Source organism: Lichenostomus cassidix, unplaced genomic scaffold (assembly GCF_008360975.1).
Source record: "Lichenostomus cassidix isolate B80296 unplaced genomic scaffold, HeHo_3.0 HiC_scaffold_528, whole genome shotgun sequence".
Lineage (NCBI taxonomy): Eukaryota > Metazoa > Chordata > Aves > Passeriformes > Meliphagidae > Lichenostomus > Lichenostomus cassidix.
The window spans coordinates 43,377-68,075 of NW_028147563.1; the positions used below are offsets into that span (position 1 = coordinate 43,377).

At 48.1% G+C, this 24,699-nt stretch overlaps 1 protein-coding gene and 1 long non-coding RNA gene across 3 annotated transcripts; both read right to left on the reverse strand.

The window, feature by feature from the left end:
* Positions 1-23,742, reverse strand: LOC146422055 (bifunctional epoxide hydrolase 2-like). Of its 2 annotated transcripts, XM_085046754.1 has the most exons (19): positions 23,575-23,742; positions 22,061-22,145; positions 21,478-21,637; positions 19,162-19,352; positions 17,734-17,856; positions 17,201-17,275; positions 16,186-16,281; positions 15,994-16,072; positions 14,574-14,608; positions 14,458-14,484; positions 12,766-12,851; positions 10,297-10,408; positions 10,129-10,203; positions 6,671-6,716; positions 5,274-5,376; positions 5,105-5,174; positions 2,508-2,588; positions 1,317-1,375; positions 1-461 (listed from the first exon to the last, which is right to left on the reverse strand). In XM_085046754.1, exons 1-19 carry the CDS (start codon positions 23,673-23,675, stop codon positions 377-379), a joined length of 1,689 nt encoding a protein of 562 aa, XP_084902880.1. In that variant the 5' UTR covers positions 23,676-23,742; the 3' UTR covers positions 1-376. The 2 variants fall into 2 exon arrangements, 1 of the variants encoding a protein (XP_084902880.1); XR_014848404.1 differs by lacking the exons at positions 1-461; positions 1,317-1,375; positions 6,671-6,716 and having other exon boundaries at positions 2,514-2,588; positions 23,575-23,741.
* LOC146422056 (uncharacterized) lies at positions 19,553-20,571 on the reverse strand. Its single transcript, XR_014848405.1, has 3 exons — positions 20,175-20,571; positions 19,876-20,036; positions 19,553-19,830 (listed from the first exon to the last, which is right to left on the reverse strand). It is a non-coding gene; the product is annotated as an uncharacterized LOC146422056 (long non-coding RNA).
* Positions 23,743-24,699: the final 957 nt, after the last annotated feature.

Here is a 24,699-nt window from a genome sequence, read left to right on the forward strand (position 1 = left end):
TTTAGGAACAGAATTAATTCTTATTTATTTATCGATTATCGATTATTGATCAATTATTGATTATCAATTATTGATTATCAACTATTGATTATCAACTATCGATTAACCCATTACAACTTCCACATCCCAGAATTCTCCAGGAAAACCTCTGGAATTGGAACCCATGACCCCAAATCCCAAAAAATTCCCACAAAAAAATAACCTCCAGGAGCCTCTTTTTCCCAGGAATTTTTCCCGCCGATTCCCATCCCAAAAAAAATTCCCACTCCGAGGCAGGAAATGGAATTCCAAAGGGGAAAAATTCCACAAATCCCATTCCAAAGGCACAAATCCAACAATTCCGGATCTGGGGAAATTCCCGGGAGAAGCTTCCGGATCACAGCTTGGAATTCCTGAGAAAAGGAGGATCCGGAGGAAGCTTTTCCAGCCATTCCAGCAGGATTCTGTTCACCTCGGCTGGTCTGCGGAGAGAGAGAATTCCCGGGAATGTGGGGGTTGGAATTCCCGGGAAATTTCCCGGGGAAATTCCTGGAAAACCCTGATTTTCGGGAAAAAGGGATGGAGATGGGATTGGAGATGGAATTCCCAGGAATGCAGGAATTCCCAGTTTTCGGGAGAAGGATTAGAGCTGGGATGGGAGAATTCCCAGGAATTTGGGAGCTGGAATTCCTGGAAAATCCTGATTTTCAGGAGAAGGGATTGGGCTGGGATTGGAGCCAGAATTTCTGGGAATATGGGAGTCAGAATTCCCAGGAATGTGAGGAATCCTGGTTTTTAGGGAAAAGGATGGAGATGGGAATTCCCAGAATTCCCGGGAATGTGGGGGTTGGAATTCCCGGGAAATTTCCCCGGGAAATTCCTGGAAAATCCTGATTTTCGGGAAAAAAGGATGGAGATGGGATTGGAGAATTCCCAGGAATTTGGGAGCTGGAATTCCTGGAAAATCCTGGTTTTCAGGGAAAAGGGATGGAGATGGGATTGGAGATGGAATTCCTGGGAATGTGGGAATTCTGGGAATTCCAGGGAGATGGGAATTCCCAGAATTCCCAGGAATGCAGGAATTCCCAGTTTTCGGGGGAAGGATTGGAGCTGGGATGGGAGAATTCCCAGGGATTTGGGAGTCGGAATTCCTGGAAAATCCTGATTTTCAGGGAAAAGGGATGGAGATGGGATTGAAGATGGAATTCCCAGGAATCTGCGACTCAGAATTCCCAGGAATGCAGCAAATCCCGATTTCCTGGGGAAAAACGTGGAAGCCGAAATCCCCGGGAATTCCAGGAAAATCCCGTTTTTCCGGGAATTCCGGGAATTCCCACCTCTCCATCTGCGTCCAGTGCCCACAGTCCTGGATGTGCTCCCTGTGCAGCCGCGGGACCTGGGGAAGGAGAGCATGGAAGAGGAGATGGATTGGGATGGGAGAATTCCCGGGGAATTCCCAGATTTCCCTTCATTCCCAGGGAATTCCCAGATTTTCCTTCATTCCCAGATTTCCCTTCATTCCCAGATTTCCCTTCTTTCCCAGGGAATTCCCAGATTTCCCCACTTTCCCAGAGAATTCCCAACTTTTCCTTTCATGCCTTCTGTTCTTGTGGGAACAGAAATTCCCAGATTTTTTTCCCAACTTTTCCAGAGAATTCCCAGATTTCCCTTCTTTCCCAGGGAATTCCCAGCTTTTGCTTTATTCCCAGGGAATTCCCAATTTTTCCTTTCATTCCTGCTGTTCTTGTGGGACCAGAAATTCCCAGATTTTTCCCACTTTCCCAGGGAATTCCCACCTTTTCCTTTCATTCCCCCCATTCCAACATTTTTCCCAAATTCCCAGACTTTCCAAGAATCCGCAGATTTTCCCAAAATCCCCAGATTTCCCAGAATTCCCAGATTTTCCCAGAATCCCCATATTTTCCCCAAATTCCCATATTTTCCCAGAATTCCCATCTTTTCCCGGAATCCCCGCATTTTCCCGAATTCCCAGATCTTTCCCCAAATCCCCAGATTTTCCTGGAATCCCCAGATTTCCCCAAATCCGCATCTTTTCCTGGAATTCCCACATTTTCCCAAAATCCCATATTTTCCCACATTTTCCCGAATTCCCAGATTTTCCCAAATTCACAGATTTCCCCACATTTTCCTGGAATTCCCAGATTTTCCCAAATTCCCAGATTTTCCAGATTTCCCCAAATCCCCATCTTTCCCGGAATCCCCACATTTTCCCGAATTCCCAGATTTCCCACATTTTCCCAAATTCCCATATTTTCCCACATTTTCCTGAAATTCCCACATTTTCCTGGAATTCCCATCTTTCCCACATTTTCCCAAATTCCCACATTTTCCCGGAATTCCCAGATTTTCCCACATTTTCCCGAATTCCCATATTTTCCCACATTTTCCTGGAATTCCCAGATTTTCCCTGAAATCCCCACATTTTTCCCACATTTTCCCGAATCCCCAGATTTTCCCGAATCCCCATATTTTCCCAGAATTCCCGAATTCCCGCATTCCCGGCTCACCCAGGTCTCCATGCCCTTGCTGAGGTTGGGGTGCAGCACGGGATCCTTGCCGGCTGTCAGCAGCAGCGCCGGGATCCGGATCTGCCGGGAGAGACACGGGATGGAGATCCCAACGGGAATTTGGGGATCCCAGCGGGAATTTGGGGATCCCAACGGGAATTTGGGGATCCCAACGGGATTTGGGGGATCCCAGAGGGGATTTGGGGGATCCAAAGGGATTTGGGGGATCCTGAGGGGATTTGGGAAATCCCAAAGGGATTTGGGGGATCCCAACGGGAATTTGGGAATCCCAATGGGATTTGGGAGATCCCAAAGGGGGAAAATGGGATTTGGATAATCCAGATGGGATCCAAAGGGAATTTAGGGTATCCAGAGGGGATTTGGGGGATCCGGAGGGGATCCATAGGGAAAACGAGTGATCCAGAGGGGAAAAATGGGATTTGGGGGATCCACAGGGAATTTGGGGGATCCCACAGGGATTTGGGGGATCCTGAGGGGATTTGGAGAGAAATTTGGGGGAACCTGAGAGGATTTGGGGGATCCAAAGGGAATTTGGGGGAACCAGAAGGAATTTAGGGTATCCAGAGGGAATTTGGGAAATCCAGAGGGGATTTGGAGAGAAAATTGGGGGAACCTGAGAGGATTTCGGGGATCCAGATGGAAATTGGGGGATCCCAAAGGGAATTTGGGGGATCCCAAAGGGGATTTAGGATATCCAGAGGGGATTTGGGGGATTCGGAGAGGATTTCGGAGATCCAGAGGGGAATTTGGGGGATCCTGAGGGGAATTTGGGGGATCCCAAAGGGATTTGGGGGATCCAGAAGGGATTAGGAGAGAAATTTGGGGGAACCTGAGAGGATTTGGGGGATCCAGATGGAAATTAGGGGATCCAGAGGGAGTTTAGGATATCCAGAGGGGATTTGAGGGATTCGGAGGGAATTTGGGAGATCCAGAGGGAATTGGGGGATCCCAATGGGGATTTGGGGGATCCTGAGGGGATTTGGGAGATCCCAAAGGGATTTGGGGTATTTGGAGGGGATTTGGGGAATCCAGATGGAAATTGGGATATCCAGAGGGAATTTGGGGGAGCCAATGGGATTTGGAGAGAAATTTGGGAGATCCAGAGGGAATTTGGGGGATCCCAAAGGGATTCGGGGATCCTGAGGGGATTTGGAGAGAAATTTGGGGGAACCTGAGAGGATTTGGGGGATCTAGATGGAAATTGGGGGATCCAGAAGGAATTTAGGATATCCAGAGGGAATCTGGGGGATTCGGAGGGAATTTGGGAGATCCTGAGGGGATTTGGAGAGAAATTTGGGAGATCCTGAGGGGATTTGAGGGATCCAGATGGAAATTGGGGGATCCCAAAGGGATTTGGGGATGCGAATGGGATTTGGAGAGAAATCTGGGGAATCCCGAGGGGATTTGGAGGATCCAGAAGGAAATTTGGGAGATCCAGAAAGGAATTTAGGGAATTCAGAGGGAATCTGGGGAATCCCGAGGAGACAAACAGGATTTGGATAATCCCGAGGGGATCCAGAGGGATTTTGGGTGATCTGGAGGGAATTTGAGGGATCCAGAAGGAATTTAGGATATCCAGAGGGGATTTGGGGGATCTGGATGCAGTCCAGAGAGGACAAATGGGATTTGGGGGATCCAGAGGGGATTTGGGGAATCCAGAAGGAAAAACAAGATTTGGATAATCCAGAGGGTATCCATAGGGAAATTTGGGGATCCAGAGGGTGAAAATGGGATTTGGATAATCCAGAGGGAATCCCAAGGAGATTTGAGGGATCCTGCAGGGATTTGGGGGATCCAGAGGGGATTTTAAGGGATCCAAGGGGAATTCTGGGGATCCAGAGGAGACAAATGGGATTTGGATACTTCAGAGGGGATCCAATGGGAATTTGGGGGAACCACAGGGAATTTAGGGTATCCAGAGGGGATTTGGGAGATCCAGAGGGGGAAAATGGGATTTGGGGGACCCAGAGGAGATCCAGAGGGGATTTGGGGGATCCAGATGGAAATTGGGGGATCCAGAGGGAGTTTGGAGGATCCAAAGGGGGAAAATGGGATTTGGATACTCCAGAGGGGATCCTGAGGGGATTTGGGGGATCCAGAGAGGAATTTCGGGAATCCAGAGGTAATTTGGGAGATCCAGAGGGAATTTAGGAGATCCAGATGGAATTTGGAGGATCCAAAGGGGGAAAACAGGATTTGGGGGATCCAGAGGGGATCCAGAGGGGAATTTTGGGAATCCAGAGGGGATTTAGGGGATCCAGAGGGAATTTCGGGGATCCAGAGGGGAATTTCAGGAATCCAGAGGGGATTTTGGGGGATCCAGAGGGGAATTTTGGGAATCCAGAGGGGAATTCCGGGAATCCAGAGGGGAATTTCGGGAATCCAGAGGGAAACTGGGGAATCCAAAGGGAATCCATAGGGAAAACCAGTGATCCCAAAGGAACAGAGTGATCCCAAAGGAATATTCCACGGAGTCACCGGGAAAACCAGCAATCCCAAAGGAACAGAGCTCCCCAAATCCCTAAATCCCGATCCCAAAATCCCGGGAATGCAGCTCAGGCTCCCAGAATTCCCACCTTCCTCTCCCTGGCGCTCAGAGCCCATCTCCAGTTGCTCCTCAAGTTCCGGTACCAGTTCAGAGGACCCCTGGGAATGCAGGAATTCCGGGAATTCCCGGGATTATCCCGGAAATCCCCTTTGGAACGGGAACAGGGTGGGATTTGGGGTTTTTTTCCTGGATCCCACCTGAATCCGGCTCTGCGGAAGCTCTGGATGTAGTGCTGCAGCTCGGGGAGGGGAAGGATGCTGCTCTCCGGGGGGTTTTCCGGGAATCCCACCAGGAGACCCCCTGCAGGGAGAGTTTGGGATTTCCCGCGGGGAATTCCGCCCCAAATTGGGATTTGCCCCCAAATCCGTCGGGATCGTCCCCCAAGATCCCAAAATCCCATATCCCAAAATATTCCTTCATGCCTCAGCATCGCCCAAATCCTACAGAATCCCCCAAATCCCTCAGGAGGTCCCAAATCCCAAAGGGTTCCCCAGATCTGTCGGAAATCCCCCATTCCCCAAATCCCACAGGATCCCAAATCCCACAGGATCCCAAATCCCACAGCATCCTCCATCCCCAAATCCCACACGATCCCAAATCCCACAGGATCACCCCATTCCCAGATCCTACAGGATCCCCAAATCCCATAGGATTTCCCCATTCCCAAATCCCTCTGAACCCCTCAATCCCATGGGATCCCCCCATCCCCCAAATCCCACAGGATTCCCCATTCTCCAGTATCCCCCAAATCCCACCAAATCCCCAAATCCCACAGGATCCCCACATCCCCTAAATCCCAAATCCCCCAAATCCCACAGGATTCCCCATTCTCCAGTATCCCCCAAATCCCACAGGATCCCTTCCCATCCCCAATTCCTACTGGATCCCAAATCCCCCAAATCCCATAGGATCCCCAAATCCCACAGGATCCCTAAATCCCCTGGATTCCCCATTCTCCAGTATCCCCCAAATCCCCAAATCCCACAGGATCCCTTCCCACCCCCAATTCCTATTGGATGCCAAATCCCCCAAATCCCCCAAATCCCATAGGATCTCCCCATTCCCTAAATCCCATAGGAGTTCCCCATCCCCGAATCCCACAGGATCCCCTAATCCCACAGGATCTTCACATCCCCTAAATACCAAATCCCCAAATCCCACAGGATCCCCAAATCCCACAGGATCCCCACATCCCCTAAATCCCAAATCCCAAAGGATACCCAAATCCCACAGGATCCCCCATTCTCCAGTACCCCCCAAATCCCACCAAATTCCCAAAACCCACAGGATCCCAAATCCCCCAAATCCCACCGGATCCCCCATTCCCAAATCCCACAGGATCCCTTCCCACCCCCAATTCCTACTGGATCCCAAAATCCCATAGGATTTCCCCAAATCCCAAATCCTATAGGATTTCCACATTCCCAAATCCCATAGGATTTCCCCATCCCCAAATCCCACAGGATCCCTAAATCCCAAATCCCACAGGATCCCTAAATCCCAAATCCCACAGGATCCCCCATTCCCAAATCCCATAGGATTTCCCCAAATCCCAAATCCCAGCGTTTTCCCCCATTCCGGCAGCATTCCCCACCTCTCTCCCTGACCCCATGGAAGTTGGGGCTGCCAGGAAGTCGATCCTGCGGGGAGAGAGAACGAGGGGAAGGATGGATCCGGAGGGATCCCGGAATTCCCGGGAATTTGGGATCCAACCCTTCCTGGGAATTGGGAATTTCTGCATCCCAAGGGATTGGGGATCCCAGGAGAACAGAGATGGGAATTATTGATGGGAATTAATTAATTGATGGGAATTGATGGGAATTAATTGATGGGAATTAATTGATGGGAATTAATTGATGGGAATTATTGATGGGAATTGATGGGAATTATTGATGGGAATTGATGGGAATTGATGGGAATTGATGGGAATTAATTGATGGGAATTAATTGATGGGAATTAATTGATGGGAATTATTGATGGGAATTAATTGATGGGAATTGGGAATTGTTGATGGGAATTATTGATGGGAATTGCTGGGAATTAATTGATGGGAATTATTGATGGGAATTAATTGATGGGAATTATTGATGGGAATTGTTGATGGGAATTAATGGGAATTATTGATGGGAATTAATTGATGGGAATTATTGATGGGAATTATTGATGGGAATTATTGATGGGAATTATTGATGAGAATTGATGGGAATTGATGGGAATGGATGGGAATTGATGGGAATTGATGATGGGAACTATTGATGGGAATTGTTGATGGGAATTTATGGGAATTAATTGATGGGAATTGTTGGGAATTGATGGGAATTGATGGGAATTATTGATGGGAATTAATTGATGGGAATTGATGGGAATTGCTGGGAATGGATGGGAATTATGGATGGGATTTGATGGGAATTGATGGGAATTGATGGGAATTATTGATGGGAATTAATTGATGGGAATTGATGGGAATTGATGGGAATTGATGGGAATTGATGGGAATTATTGATGGGAATTGATGGGAATTGATGGGAATTGCTAGGAATTGATGGGAATTTTGATGGGAATTGATGGGAATTGATGGGAATTACTGGGAATTTCTGCATCCCAAGGGATTTGGGAACCAGGAATGAAACCCGGGATAAGAGATCTGGGAATTCCCGGGAATTTCTGCATCCCAAGGGATTGGGGAACACTGGAGAACAGAGATGGGAATTGCTGGGAATTATTGATGGGAATTATTGATGGGAATTGATGGGAATTACTGGGAATTGATGGGAATTGATGGGAATTGATGGGAATTGATGGGAATTTCTGCATCCCAAGGGATTTGGGAACCAGGAATGAAACCCAGGATAACAGATCTAGGAATTGCTGGGAATTTCTGCATCCCAAGGGATTTGGGATCCCAGGATAACAGAGCCAAACACAGGAATCCCAGGAAAAGGAAGGAAAAGATGGAATCCAGGATAGCCCAGGGCTGAGGGTCCCCATGGGATGCCCCAAAACTGCTCTGGGATTTTTGATTCTTTTGGGATCCCGTTATCCCATTATCCCATCACCCCATCACCCCATTATCCCATTATCCCAGTATCCCATCCCATCCCGTTTACAATCCCAATCCCAATCCCAATCCTACTCCATCCCATTATCCCATTATCCCATTATCCCATTATCCCACCACATCCCATTATCCCATTATCCCATTTTCCATCATCCCATTTACAATCCCAATCCCATTCCAATCCCCTCCCATCATCCCATCATCCCATTATCCCATTTTCCCATCCCATCCCATTTACAATCCCAATCCCAATCCCAATCCAAATCCCACTCCATCCCATTATCCCATTCCATCCCATTATCCCAATCCCATCCCATTATCCCATCATCCCATTATACCAATCCCATTATCCCATTATCCCATTATCCCACAATCCCATTATCCCATTATCCCATTATCCCATTATCCCATTTCCAATCCCAATCCCATTATCCCATCATCCCATCATCCCATTTTCCCATTTTCCCATCCCATTTCCAATCCCAATCCCATTATCCCATTATCCATTATCCCATATACAATCCCAATCCCATCCCATCCCATTTCATTATCCCATTATCCCATTATCCCATTATCCCATTATCCCATTATCCCATTATCCCATTTACATTCCCAATCCCACCCCACCCCGTTATCCCATTATCCCACAATCCCATTCCATCCCATTATCCCATTATCCCATATACAATCCCAATCCCATTCCCATCCCATCATCCCATCCCAGTATCCCATTATCCCACAATCCCATCCCATTATCCCATTATGCCATTATCCCATCCCATTCCATCCCATTATCCCATTATCCCATTATCCCATTTTCCCATTTTCCCATTATCCCATTTTCCCATTATCCAATCCCAATCTCAATCCCAATCCCACTCCATCCCATTATCCAATCATCCCATTTCCTATCATGCCATCCCACCCCACAATCCCATTATCCCATTATCCCATCCCATTTACAATCCCAATCCCATTCCATCCCATTATCTCATCATCCCATTTACAATCCCATCCCATTGCATTATCCCACCACATCCCATTATCCTATTATCCCACTATCTCATTATCCCATTTTCCCATCCCATTTACAATCCCAATCCCAATTGTAATCCCACTCAATCCCATTATCCCATTCCATTTACAATCCCAATCCCATTATCCCATCCCACTATCCCATTATGCCATTATCCCATTATGGCATTATCCCATTATGCCATTATCCCATTATCCCATCCCATTCCATCCCATTATCCCATTATCCCATTATCCCATTATCCCACAATCCCATCCCATTATCCCATTATCCCATTATCCCATTATCCCATTTACAATCCCATTATCCCATCCCATTATCCCATTTTCCCATTATCCCATTTTCCCATTATCCCATCCCATTTCCAATCCCAATCCCATTATCCCATTATCCCATTATCCCATTATCCCATTATCCCATTTTCCCATTATCCATTATCCCATTATCCCATATACAATCCCAATCCCATCCCATCCCATTTCATTATCCCATTATCCCATTACTCCATTATCCCATTACTCCATTATCCCATTACTCCATTATCCCATTATCCCATTATCCCAATATCCCATCCCACTATCCCATTATCTCATTATCCCATTATCCCATTATCCCAATATCCCATTATCCCAATATCCCATCCCATTATCCCATTATCCCATTATCCCATCCCATTCCATTCCATTATCCCATTATCCCATTATCCCGTTATCCCATTTACAATCCCATTATCCCAATCCTATCCCATCCCATCATCCCATTATCCCATCATCCCATTATCCCATTTTCCCACAATCCCAATATCCCATCCCATTATGCCATTATCCCATTATCCCACAATCCCATTATCCCACTATCCCATTATCCCACAACCCCATAATCCCACAATCCCATAATCCCACAATCCCACAATCCCACAATCCCATAATCCCAAAACCCCACACCCCGCCGGCTCACCTCCCTCCGCGCGGATCGGATCAGGATCCTCAGCGTTCTCCCCACATCCTTCTCCAGCTCCGCCTCCGCCACTCCCTACGGAAAACCGGGAATCACCCCGAAACATCCGGGATCCCAAAAAAATCCGGGATCCCACAAAAAATCCGGGAAAAACCCGGGAATTCTGACCGGCTGCTGGAAGTAGAGCTGGTAGTGGAAGGCGGGATGAGATTCCAACTTGTCCACGATGTCCGCGCTGGGATCGGCAGGGCGGTACGGCGTGTTCAGAGAGGCCACCGCTCTGGGAGCGCCGGGAGATCATGGGAATTCCCAAAATATTCCAAAAATACTCCCAAAATATTCCAGAGATATTCACCAGGATATTCCAGAATATTCCCAAGATATTCCCAAGATATTCCAGGACATTCCCAGGAAATTCCCAAAATGTTCCCAAGATATTCCAGGATATTCCCAGGACATTCCCAGGACATTCCCAAGATATTCCCAAAATATTCTGAAAATATTCCCAAAATATTCCAGGATATTCCCAAGATATTCCCAAAATATTCCAATAAATTCCCAGGATATTCCCAAAATATCCTAGGATATTCCCAAAATATTCCCAAAATATTCTAAAAATATTCTAAAAATATTCCCCAAATATTCCCAAAATATTCCAAAATATTCCCAAAACATTCCCAAAATATTCCAGAATATTCCCAAAATATTCCCAAAATATTCCAGGATATTCCCAAAATATTCCCAAAATATTCCCAAGATATTCCAATAAATTCCCAGGATATTCCCAGGATATTCCAGAGACATTCCCAGGACATTCCCAGGATATTCCCAAAACATTCCCAAAATATTCCAGGATATCCCAGAATATTCCCAAAATATTCCCAAAATATTCCCAGGATATTCCCAAAATATTCCAGAGATATTCCCAAGATATTTCCAAAATATTCCCAAAATATTCCAATAAATTCCCAAAATATTCCCAAGATATTCCCAGGATATTCCAGGACATTCCAGGATATTGTGGGATATCCCCAAGACATTCCCAAGATATTCCCAAAATATTCTCAGGATATTCCCAAAATATTCTAGAGATATTCCCAAAATATTCCCAGATATTCCAGGACAGTCCCAGGGTATCCCAGGATATTCCCAAAATATTCCAAAAATTTTTGGATTTTCCCAAGATATTCCCAAGATATTCCCAAAATATTCCCAAAATATTCCCAAAATATCCCAATAAATTCCCAAAATATTCCCAAAATATTCCCAAGATATTCTAAAAATATTCCCAAAACATTCCCAAAATATTCCAGAGATATTCCAGAGATATTCCAAATAAATTCCCATGATATTCCCAAGATATCCCAATATATTCCCAACATATTCCCAAAATATTCCCAAAATATTCCCAAAATATTCCAGGATATTCCCAAGATATTCCCAAGATATTCCCAAAACATTCCCAAAATATTCCAGAGATACTCCAGAGATATTCCAAATAAATTCCCATGATATTCCCAAAATATTCCCAAGATATTCCCAAAATATTTCCAAAATATTCCCAAAATATTCCCAAAATATCCCAATAAATTCCCAGGATATTCCCAAAATATTCCCAAAATATTCCCAAAATATTCCAGAGACATTCCCAGGACATTCCCAGGATATTCCCAAGATATTCCCAAAATATTCCCAAAACATTCCAGAGATATTCCAGAGATATTCCCAATAAATTCCCAGGATATTCCCAAGATATTCCCAAATATTCCCAAAATATTCCCAGATATTCCAGGACATTCCCAGGATATCCCAGGATATTCCCAAAATATTCCAAAAATTTTTGGATTTTCCCAAGATATTCCCAAGATATTTCCAAAATATTCCCAAAATATTCCCAAAATATTCCAGGTTATTCCCAATATATTCCCAAAGCATTTCCAGAATATTCCCATGATATTATAGGATATTCCCAGGATATTCCAAAATTATTCCAGGATATTCCCAAGATATTCCCAAGATATTCCCAAAATATTCCAGAGATATTCCAGAGATATTCCAGAGATATTTCCAATAAATTCCCAGGATATTCCCAAAATATTCCAATATATTCCCAAAATATTCCCAAAACATTTCCAAAATATTCCAGAGACATTCCAGAGATATTTCCAATAAATTCCCAAAATATTCCCAAGATATTCCCAAGATATTTCCAAAATATTCCCAAAATATTCCAATAAATTCCCAGGATATTCCCGAAATATTCCAGGACATTCCCAGGACATTCCCGAGATATTCCCAAAATATTCCCAAAATATTCCAGGATATTCCCAAAATATTCCCAAAATATTCCCAAAACATTCCCAAAATATTCCAGAGATACTCCAGAGATATTCCCAATAAATTCCCAGGATATTCCCAAAATTTTCCCAAGATATTCCCAAAATATTCCAAAATATTCCCAAAATATTCTAAAAATATTCCCAAAATATTCCAGGACATTTCCAGGATATTCCAGGACATTCCCAGGACATTCCCAGGATATTCCCAAAATATTCCCGAGATATTCCCAGAATATTCCAGAATATTCCGGAATATCCCAGAACATTCCAGAACATTCCAGACCATTCCCAGCCCCACCTGAGGCGCTCAGGGTAGAACAAAGCCATATTCCAAGCCACAGCTCCTCCCCAGTCGTGACCAACCAGCACAACCTGCGGAATTCCCTACGGAAAATAAAACCTTTTCCAGCTTTTCCGCCTTTTTTCCCTCATTTCCCATTTTTTTCCTGGTTTTTTTCCCTAATTTCCCTATTTTTGGGGTTTTTTTCCTAATTTTCCCTCTTTTTCATGTTTTTTCCCCTAGTTTTCCTTCTTTTTTATGTATTTTTCCCTAATTTCCTTTTTTTTTCTGGGTTTTTTCCCCTAATTTCCCTTTTTTTCCTGGTTTTTTTCCCTAATTTCCCTATTTTTTTCTGGGTTTTTTTCCCTAATTTTCCCTCTTTTTCATGTTTTTTTTTTCCCTAATTTTCCCTCTTTTTCCTGTTTTTTTTCCCCTAATTTCCCTATTTTTTTCTGGTTTTTTTTCCCCTAATTTTCCCTCTTTTTCCTATTTTATTTCCCCTAATTTCCCTATTTTTGGGGTTTTTCCCCCTAATTTCCCTATTTTTTTTCTGTCTTATTTTCCCTAATTTCCCCATTTTTGGGGATTTTTTTCCCTAATTTTCCCTCTTTTTCCTGTTTTTTTCCCCTAATTTCCCTATTTTTCTGGGGTTTTTTTCCCTAATTTTCCCTCTTTTTCCTTTATTTTTTTCCTAATTTTCCCCTTTTTTCTGGTTTTTTCCCTAATTTCCCTATTTTTTTCCTGTTTTTCCCCCAATTTCCCTATTTTTCTGGGTTTTTTTTCCCCTAATTTCCCTCTTTTTTCCTGGTTTTTTCCCTAATTTTCCCTTTTTTCCCTGTTTTTTCCCCCCTAATTTCCCTATTTTCCGGGGTTTTCCCCCTAATTTCCCTTTTTTTCCTGTTTGTTTTCCCCTAATTTTCCCTCTTTTCTGTTTTTTCCCCCTAATTTCCCTATTTTTGGGGATTTTTTTCCCCTCATTTCCCTCTTTTTTCCTGTTCTTTTTTTCCTAATTTCCCTTTTTTCTGGTTTTTTCCTCCCTTTTTTTCCCCTCATTTTCCTCTTTCCTCCCCCTTTTTTTCTCTCATTTTCTCCCCATTTTTAATTATTTTTTCTCCTATTTTTCCTCCTTTCCCCCATTTCCTCTTTTTTTTCCTCCTTTTTCCCCCCTTTTCCCCCTGTTTTTATTTCCCCTAATTTCCCTCTTTTTTCCCTGTTTTTTCCTCCTTTTTTCCCATTTCCCTCCTTTTTTTCCTGGTTTTTTTTTCCCTAATTTCCCTCTTTTTTCCCTGTTTTTTTTCCCTGATTTCCCTTTTTTCCTGTTTTTTCCTCCTTTTTTCTCTGCTTTTTTCTGGTGTTTTTTTCCCTAATTTCCCTAATTTTTTCTATTTTTCCCCCATTTTCCCCCATTTTCCCCATTTTTCCCCCATTTTTTCCCATTTTTCCAGTTCCACCCACAGAACCAGAATGAGATCTAAATCCATCCCAGGTTGGATTCATCCCACAAAAATCCAGGATGGAAATTCCCATCCCTAAAATTCCTCCTGAAGAATTCCCAGGAATTTTGGGAATTCCAGGAATTTTGGGAATTCTTCCCAGGAATTTTGGGAATTATTCCCAGGAATGGGATGGAGGAGGAAAAAGGGAATCCAATGGGATAAATCCCAACAATTCCCAAAAAAACCAACCCCAAATCCAGGGAAATCTCCTCACCAGTTTATCCAAGAAAGTCACCAAATCCTGGGAAAAGGAAGGGAAATTGGGATCAGATCCCGATTTTTGGGATCCCGTTATCCCATCCATCCCATTTCCCAGAAATTCCTGCTCACCTTGCAGATCTGCTCCTGGGAATATTCCGGGATATCTGCCAGGAAAACAATTCCATGGGGTTTTTGGGTTTTTTTTTTTCCCCATGGATCTATTCCCATATTCAACCCAGGAGGGGGAAATCCCAAATTCCCCAAATCCCTCAGGATCCCCAAATCCCATAGGATCCCCGAATCCCATAGGATTTCCCCACTCCCAAATCCTACAGGATCCCCAAATCCTATAGGATTCTCCCATTCCCAAACCCCACAGGATCTCCAAATCCCAAAGGATTCCCCCATTCTGAAATCCCATAGGATTTCTCCATTCCCAAAATCCCACAGGATCCCCAAATTCCACAGGATTTCCCCATTCCCAAATCCCAGAGGATTTCCCCATTCCCAAATCCCACTGGATCCCAAAATCCCATAGAATCCCTAAATCCCATAGGATTCTCCCATTCCCCAAATCCCACCAGATCCCCGAATCCCATAGGATTCCTCAATTACCAAATCCCACAGGATTTCCCCAGATCCCAAATCCCATAGGCTTCCCAAAATCCCACAGGATTCCTCCATTCCCAAATCCCATAGGATTTCCTCATCCCCAAATCCCACAGGATCCCCAAATCCCAAAGGATTTCCCCATCCCCAAATTTCACAGGATCCTCAAATCCTATAGGATTTCTCCATTCCCAAATCCCACAGATTCCCAAATCCCATAGGATTCTCCCATTCCCAAATCTCCTAGAATCCCCAAACCCCACAGGATCCCCAAATCCCAAAGGATTTCCCCATCCCCAAATTTCACGGGATCCTCAAATCCTATAGGATTTCTCCATTCCCAAATCCCATAGGATTTCCCCATTCCCAAATCCCATAGGCTTCCCAAAATCCCACAGGATTTCCCCATTCCCAAATCCCATAGGATTCCCAAAATCCCAGAGGATTTCCCCATTCCCAAATCCCATTGGATTTCCCAATGTCCCAAATCCCATAGAATTCCCAAATCCCAAGGGATCTCCTCATTCCCAAATCCCACTGGATCCCCAAATCCCACAGGATCCCAAAATCCCAGGGGATTTCCCCATTCCCAAATCCCACAGATTCCCAAATCCCATAGGATTCTCCCATTCCCAAATCCCACAGGATCCTCAAATCCCACTGAATTCCTCCATTCCCAAATCCCACAGGATTCCCCCATTCCCCAATCCCACAGGATTCCCCCATTGCCAAATCCCACTGAATTCCTCCATTCCCAAATCCCACAGGATTCCTCCATCCCCAAATCCCACACAATCCCCCATTCCCCAATCCCATAGGATTCCCCCATTCCCAAATCCCACTGGATCCCCCATCCAGCAATGGCAGAAGATTCCCACAATCCTCTCCTGCCCCGGGATTAATTATCCCAACCCACCCCACCCCGGAATTCCCGGCTCACCGGGCGGCGCCGTGGATTCCCCGTATCCCTTCATCTCCAGCGCCATCACCCGGAATCCGGCGTCGGCCAGCGCCGGGATCTGGGACGGAGGGACGGGATGGCACCTTCCAGAGGATCCCGAGATTCCCGGGAATCCCACCCCGGCGTCCCGGGCGGCGCCGCCATCCCGAATTCCCGGCGTTTTCCCGTCACCTGGAAGCGCCAGGAGAGCCAGGATTCCGGGAAGCCGTGGCACAGCAGGACCGCGGGGCCTTGGCCGAGCTCCACGAAGTGCAGCTGGACTCCCGGCTGGAAAAACGGGAATTCCGCTCGGATCCGGAGGGGGAACTGGGAATCCCCAGGAAACAGAATTCCAGAGCCCAGCAGCCATTCCAGGATGGAATTCCAGAGCTCAGCAACCATTCCAGGATGGAATTCCAGAGCTCAGCGACCATTCCAGCCTGGAATTCCAGAGCTCAGCGACCATTCCGGGATGGAATTCCAAAGCCCAGTGCCCATTCCAGGATGGAATTCCAGAGCTCAGCAACCATTCCAGCCTGGAATTCCAGAGCCCAGCAACCATTCCAAGATGGAATTCTGGAGCCCAGCACCTGGAATTCTGGTGCCCATCACCCTCTCCAGGTCAATATTACAAAGCTTTCTACTCCCTCCAGCTTGGAATTCCAGAGCCCAGAACCTGGAATTCCAGAGCCCACCACCCTCTCCATCCTAGAATTCCAGAGCCCACAACCCTCTCCAGGTCAATATTCCAAAGCTTTCTGCTCCCTCCAGCATGGAATTCCAGAGCCCACCATCCACTCCAACCCAGAATTCCAGAGCCTTGAACTCCACCCACTTCCAGCCTGGAATTCCTGGAATTCCACTACCTTCTCCATCCCAGAATTCCAGAGCCCAGCACCCTCTCCAGGTCAACATTCCAAAGCTTTCTGCTCCCTCCAGCCTGGAATTCCAGAGCCCAGAACCTGGAATTCCAGAGCCCACTATCCACTCCAACCCAGAATTCCAGAGCTCACAACTCCAGCCATTCCAGCCTGGAATTCCAGAGCTCACCACTCCCTCCATCCTGGAATTCCGGAGCCCCTGGAACTCCCGGAGAATTCCCAAAGCACGGAGCACCTCCCCATCCCTCTCCCAGCTCCTCTCCCGGCCCATCCCAGCCTGGGATCCCCGGCATTCCCGATCCCACGTTCCCGAGGCGGTTCCGTACGCGGATGGAGACGTATCCGTGCGCGAGCTGGGACGGATCACACGGCGTCGGCAGCGGCTCCTCCGGCCTCAGGAGCTGCGGGATGAGGAGCGTGGAATCAACTCCCAGACTTCCATGGGAATTCCATGGGATATCCCATCTGGATGCTGCCGAGCTGGGAGTTCTGATCCCATCCTTTCCAGGGAATCCATGGAATTTGTGGGAATCTTCCTTCCCCTCTCCCTCTCCTAAGAGGAATTAGCTCCGTCCCTTTTCCGGGATGGGATTGAACACGGAATTCCCGAATCCGGGAATGCCGAGGTGACCATGGATTCCAGGAATTCCAAGATCTCCCGGACATTCCCGGCATTTGGGATCATCCCGGAGTTCTTGGGATTCCCAGCTCTCCGGGAATCACGGAATTCCACACCGCTTTGGATCGGGATGGACCTCCAAGCCCTCAATCCCAACCCTTCGGAATGCGACAAACCCCGCTGGAATCTCCCGGAATTCCCAGAATTCCCAGCATTCCGGGAATTCCGGGAATTCCACACCTGCACTCCGGAGAGCTCCTGCAGCTCCCTCAGGGCGGAGTCGGAATCCCGGACCAGGATGGTCGCCATTCCCATCTCCCGCGCCGGCTTCAGGTTCTCCCCGAGGTCATCCAGGAGGATCGCCTGGAAAAAACACCGGGAACAGCCCAGGGCTGCATCCGATGGATGGAGGAGCCCAAAATTCCCAGGATTTTTGGGATTGTGGAACCTCCTGTGGATCCACATCCCTGGGAACAGCCCAGGGCTGCATCCGACGGCTGGAGGAACCCGAAATTCCCAGGATTTTTGGGATTGTGGAACCTCCTGTGGCTTCCAATCCCAGGAAAATCCAAGGGTTCAACGAAGGATTTGTGGGATTGGAAAAATCCTAAATTCCCTGGGATTTTTGGGATTGTGGAACCTCCTGTGGATCCAAATCCCCGGGAACAGCCCAGGGCTGTATCCGATGGCTGGAGGAGCCCGAAATTCCCGGGATTTTTGGGATTGTGGAACCTCCTGTGGCTTCCCAATCCCAGGAATATCCAAGGGTTCAACGAAGGATTTGTGGGATTGGAAAAATCCTAAATTCCCGGGATTTTTGGGATTGTGGAACCTCCTGTGGCTTCCCAATCCCAGGAATATCCAAGGGTTCAACGAAGCATTTGTGGGATTGGAAAAATCCTAGACTCCCTGGTTTTTTGGGATTGTGGAATCTCCAGGGGCTCCACGTCTCTGGGAACATCCAAGGATTTGTGAGATGGAGAAATCCGAAATTCCCAGGATTTTTGGGATTGTGTCATCTCCTGCAGCTCCACATCCCTGGGAACATCCAATGATTCAACCAAGGATTTGTGGGATTGGAAGAAATTTCCATTCCCTATTTTTTGGAATGTGACACCTCCTGAGGCTTCCCAATCCCAGGAACATCCAAGGATTTCTGGGATGGAAAAATCCCCCATTCCCTGGATTTTTGGGATTGTGGAACCTCCTGTGGCTTCCCAATCCCAGGAATATCCAAAGATTCAATCAAGAATTTCTGGGATTGGAAAAACCTTCCATTTCCCAGATTTTTGGGATTGTGGCACCTCCTGAGGCTCCACATCCCTGGGAACATCCAAGAATTTCTGGGATGGAAAAATCCTCCATTCCCTATTTTTTGGGGGATGTGGTGGCACTGCCAATGTTTTCACATCCCGAGAAAATCCAAGAATTTCTGGGATGGAAAAATCCCCCATTCCCTGTTTTTTTGGGATTGTGGAACCTCCTGTGGCTCCACATCCCTAGGAGCATCCAAGGATTTGTGGGATGGAAAAATCCCCCATTCCCAGGATTTTTGGGATTGTGGAACTTCCTGTGGCTTCCCAATCCCAGGAATATCCAAAGATTCAATCAAGAATTTCTGGGATTGGAAAAATCCCCCATTCCCTGGTTTTTTTTGGGATTTGGCACCTCCTGCGGCTTGGCCTGCAGCGCTTGCAGGGCGTAGGAGTAAATCCCGGGATCCGGTTTCCTCATCCCGAGCCGGCAGGATTCCAGCACCAGGTCGAAGTGGCGCCGGAGCTTCTCCAGGAGCGCGGCCGTCAGGAACCTCCCGTCGCTGTCGTCCACCCAGTTGTTGGTCAGGACGCAGGTCTTGAATCCTGGGGAAAATGTTGGAATTTTTCCTGGGAAAATCCCGGGAAAAATGCCGGAATTCCCATTGCAGGGTGCTGGATTTGCCCTCCTCTCCTCCACCATCTGTGGTGTGGAGATGTTGTCATCCCGAAATTCCTGGTTTTGAGGATTTCTCTGGGATTCTCAGGATTCCCAGGAGGAGAACAGCTGATGGTCAGCAGGAGTTTGGACTTCCAGGGGTGACATTCCCGGTGGGATTGAGCTGGAGGTTGGGAATGTGGAGATGTTGAGGGTGGAGCTGGTGGGATGGACCGGGAAGGACCTCATGGTGGGATTGATCCAGATCCTGGTGGGAATGACCAGGACCTTAGGGTGGGAATGACCAGGACCTCATGGTGTGACCAACCAGGACCTGGTGCTGTGACCAACCAGGACTTCATGGTGTGACCAAACAGGACCTTCTGGTGTGACCAACCAGGACCTGGCACTGGAACCACCCAGGACCTTCTGGTGTGACAACCAGGACCTCATGGTGTCACCCACCCAGACACGGTGGTGGAACCTACCAGGACCTGGTGCTGTGACCAACCAGGACCTTGTGGTGTGACTAACCAAGACCTTGTGGTGTGACCAACCAGGACCCTGTGGTGTAACCAATCAGGACCTCATGGTGGGACCATCAAGAACCTTCTGGTGTGACCAACCAGGACCTCATGATGTGCCCAACCCCAGCCCCACCCTGGGACCAACCAGGACCTTGTGGTGTGACCAACCAGGATTCCATGGTGTGACCAACCAGGACCTTCTGATGTGACCAACCACGACCTGGTGCTGTGACCAACTAGGACCTCATGGTGTGACCAACCCAGACCCTGTGGTGGAACCTACCAGGACCTGGTGCTGTGACCAACCAGGACCTTGTGGTGGAACCACCCAGGACCTTGACATGGAACTGACCAGGACCTTGTGGTGTGACCAAGCAGGACCTCATGGTGTGACCAGACAGGACCTGGCACTGAAACCACCCAGGATCTTCTGGTGTGACTAACTAGGACCGTCTGGTGTGACAACCAGGACCTCATGGTGTGACCAACCAGGACCTCATGATGGGACCTCCCTGGGGTCACTCCCGTTCCCCATCCTGTCCTTCCCACCATCCCACCATTCCCAGAATTCCAGACCCACCATTCTCGGAATTCCAGACCCACCATTCCCACCATTCCAGACCCACCATTCCAGACTCACCATTCCTGACCCACCATCCCATTCCCACCATTCCTGATATTCCATTCCCTCCATTCCACCATTCCAGACCCACCATTCCCACCATTCCATTCCTCCCATTCCTGGAATTCCATACCCACCATCCCACCATTCCATTCCCACATTCCTGATATTCCATTCCCACCATTCCTGGAATTCCAGACCCACCATTCCACCATTCCAGACCCACCATTCCACCATTCCTGACCCACCATTCCAGACCCACCATTCTCATCATTCCATTCCCACCATTCCCAGAATTCCATTCCCACCATTCCCACCATTCCAGACCCACCATTCCTAACCCACCTTTCCTACCATTCCATTCCCACCATTCAATTCCCACCATTCCCCCCATTCCTGGAATTCCATTCCCACCATTCCCGGTATTCCATTCCCACCATTCCCAGAATTCCATTCCCACCATTCCATTCCCACCATTCCCACCATTCCAGACCCACCATTCCTAACCCACCTTTCCTACCATTCCATTCCCACCATTCCCATCATTCCAGACCCACCATTCCACCATTCCATTCCCACCATTCCAGACCCATCATCCTGGAATTCCATTCCCACCATTCCCAATATTCCATTCCCACCATTCCCACCATTCCATTCCCACCATCCCATCATTCCAGACCCACCATTCCCAGAATTCCATCCCCGCCATTCCCAGAATTCCACACCCACCATTCCCACCATTCCATCCCCGCCATTCCCAGAATTCCACACCCACCATTCCCACCATTCCATTCCCACCATTCCAGACCCACCATCCCAGAATTCCAGACCCACCATTCCCGATATTCCATTCCTGCCATTCCACCATTCCAGACCCACCATCCCAGAATTCCATTCCCACCATTCCCACCATCCCATTCCCACCGTTCCGCCGCAGGATCCCGGCTGCCCTCAGCATCCACCCGTCCATCCTGCCCTGGGCCTGCAGCTCCTGGAAGGGCCGAGCCGCGGAGAACCCACCGGGAATGGCGATTCCCAAGGAAGCGGCCTGGAGCCGGCAGCCCTTCTCCATCTCCGAGACCAGCTGGAAAAGCCACGGAATATGGGAATTATCCCGGCTGGAAAAACCTCGGGAAGCCACCGAGGCCGTCGCGGATCCGCGTCCCCAAGCGCCACATCCACGAGGATTTGGATCCCTCTGGGAATGGTGACTTCCTCCCAATGTCCAGGCAGAGACTTTTCCAGGAATTGTTCCCAAAATTCTCCTTGGGATGGGAGATTGTCCTTCCCTCTCCTCGGGATATTTATGGAAAAGCTTTTCATTGTCTTTATGGCAGAGCTGATTAAATTCCCAGCGGGATTTATCCCCTCTGATCTTCTCCCCGGATAACCTCGCCGCGTCCTTGGATTATTCCCAGGAAAACGGAGCCTGAGCCTCCTCCCCCATCCCGAGGGAAGCTCCAGGAATTTTTTTGGGGGTTTTGATTCCCAAAAAAAAACCTCTCACCTGGCTCAAGGTGATCTGTCCCCTCATGGCTTTGGAATAAGGGCTCTCGGATCCGCCGGAAAACATCGCGTCCCGCAGGAAATTCCTGCCGGGAAAAGCAGGAGATAGACCCAAATTCGGATTTTTTTTGGGGGAATTTGGGATACAGAGCTCCATCCCCCATCCATCATTCCCGAGGCGATTTATTCCCGCCGGGAATCCTGCCAGGGATGAGCGGGAGAAGGCGATGACCGAGGGAATTTTGGGAATCGTAACTCAGGGAAAACGACCATTCCTGTCACCCAGCGGCTGCCGGGATCGATGGGAACGAATCCCTGGAGCAATAAATCCCCAAAAATCCGAAATAAAATTGGCTCTTTCCGCTCCCATCGCTTCTTTAATCACGGAAAAAACGGCCGGGTGTCCTCATTTTTTGGGAATTTATTATCCCGAGGTTTGTTGGTTAAGATTTTATTTCCTCCCTAACTCCCTGCGGGTTTTCCAAGCTGCGGATTCCAGCAGGGAAAACCTGCTGGGGAACTTTTGGGATCACCAAATCCCGATTTTATTGGGACAGAGGGTTCAGCGGGGATCCGGCGTTTCGGGATTTTCCGGTTCTATTCCTGGCGGGGATGGGCTTGATGATTAATTGGTTGGGTTAATTATTAATTAATCAGCCGCCTCTGCCAAGATTCCCGATGGAATTCTGGGCTCCTTGTGGGATTCAGGCACTGCTGTCCTCCCTTTTCCCAGGATTCCCTTCACCACCCCATAGCCAAAATTATCATTTCCCAAATACTAATTCCCAAAATTTTGGGAATTTTCCCCTCCAAATCCTGCATCCCATATCCTTCCCAGGATCCTTCACCACCCCATAGCCAAAATTATCATTTCCCAAATACTAATTCCTAAAATTTTGGGAATTTTCCCCTCCAAACCCCGCATCCTATATCCTTCCCAGGATCCTTCACCACCCATAGCCAAAATTATTATTTCCCAAATAGTAATTCCCAAACAGTAATTCCCAAATAGTAATAATTCCTGAACAGTAATTCCCAAATAGTAATTCCCAAATAGCAATTCCCAAGCAGTAATTCCCAAAATTTTGGGAATGCTCCCCTCCAAACCCCACATCCTATATCCTTCCCAGGATCCTTCACCACCCCATAGCCAAAATTATCATTTCCCAAATAGTAATTCCCAAACAGTAATTAATTCCCAAAATTTTGGGAATTTTTCCCTCCGCACCCCCACCCCATCCCGCATCCTATATCCACTCAGCAATCCCAAATTCCCTGATTTTTTCCCCCAAAATTCCTGACCCCCCCCACCCCCAAAACCCCAAATTCGCGGTGAGGCCGCAAACCCCGCGCGGGCGGCGCCGCCAACCACAAAATCAACTGTTTGTGTTTGCGTGTCTCGGACAGAGCGGGCCCTCAGCGCGGCGCGGGCGGGCGCGTTCCGCCGTTCCGAGCCGGGCCGGGCCGAGCCGCACCCAGCCGTGCCGAGCCGTGCCGGGCCGAGCCGTGCCCTACCTGGGCAAAGCCCATTCGCGCTCGCAGGAGCTCAGGAAGTGCTGCAGGCCCGGCCCGAGCAGCACGCCGCCAAGGTCGAAGAGCACGGCGCGCCGAGCCATGGCCGCCGCCGGAGCCGGGACTCGAACCCGCGGCCTCGCCCTTGGGCTGCGCTCAAGTCACGCCCCCTAACTAGGGCCACGCCCCCTGATTGAGACAGAGCGCTATAGTGGAGGCCACGCCCCCTCGCTCAGACCACGCCCCCTAACTGAAGCCACGCCCCCTCACCATGACAGAGCTCATCGAGGAGACCACACCCCCTCTCCATGGCAGAGCTCATCGAGGAGACCACGCCTCCTCTCCATGGCAGAGCTCATCGAGGAGACCACACCCCCTCTCCAAGGCAGAGCTCATCGAGGAGACCACGCCTCCTCACCAGGACGGAGCTCATCGAGGAGACCACGCCCCCTCACTCAGACCACGCCTCCTCATCCAGACAGAGCTCCTTGCGGAGGCCACGCCCCTCTCCTTTAAGCCACGCCCCCCGTGGGGTCCAGGCCCCGCCCCCATTCCCGGTTTGCCCCAAATCCCGGGAATTTCCCGCAAATTGGAGATCCCGGGAAAGGCTTGGGGAGGGGGGAGGGGTGGGGGGAAATTTGGGGTGTTAAGGGGGAATTTGGGGGGAATTTGGGGGAATTTGGGGGGATTTTGGGGTCTCAGTGGGATTTTTGGGGTCAAAATGGGACTTTGAGTGCCTCACTTTTGGGGCGTGGCTGAAGGGTTTTGGGGTCACAGGAGGATTTTTAGGGTCCCAGAGGGATCCTGGGGTTTCCCATGGGGATTTTGGGATCATGGGATGATTTTGGGTGGAATTTTGGATGGTTTCAGTGGGATTTTTGGGGTCACGGGAGGGATTTTGGGGTCACAGGAAGACTTTTAGGGGATCACAATGGGATTTTTGGGATCACAGGAGGATTTTTTTGGGAATCACAGTGGAATTTTGGGAATCACATGAGGATTTTGGGAATCACAAAGGGATTTTTGGGAATCACAGAAGGATATTTGGGGGATCCCAGAAGGATTTTGGGGTCCCAGGAGGATTTTTTTGGGAATCACATGAGGATTTTGGGAATCACAAAGGGATTT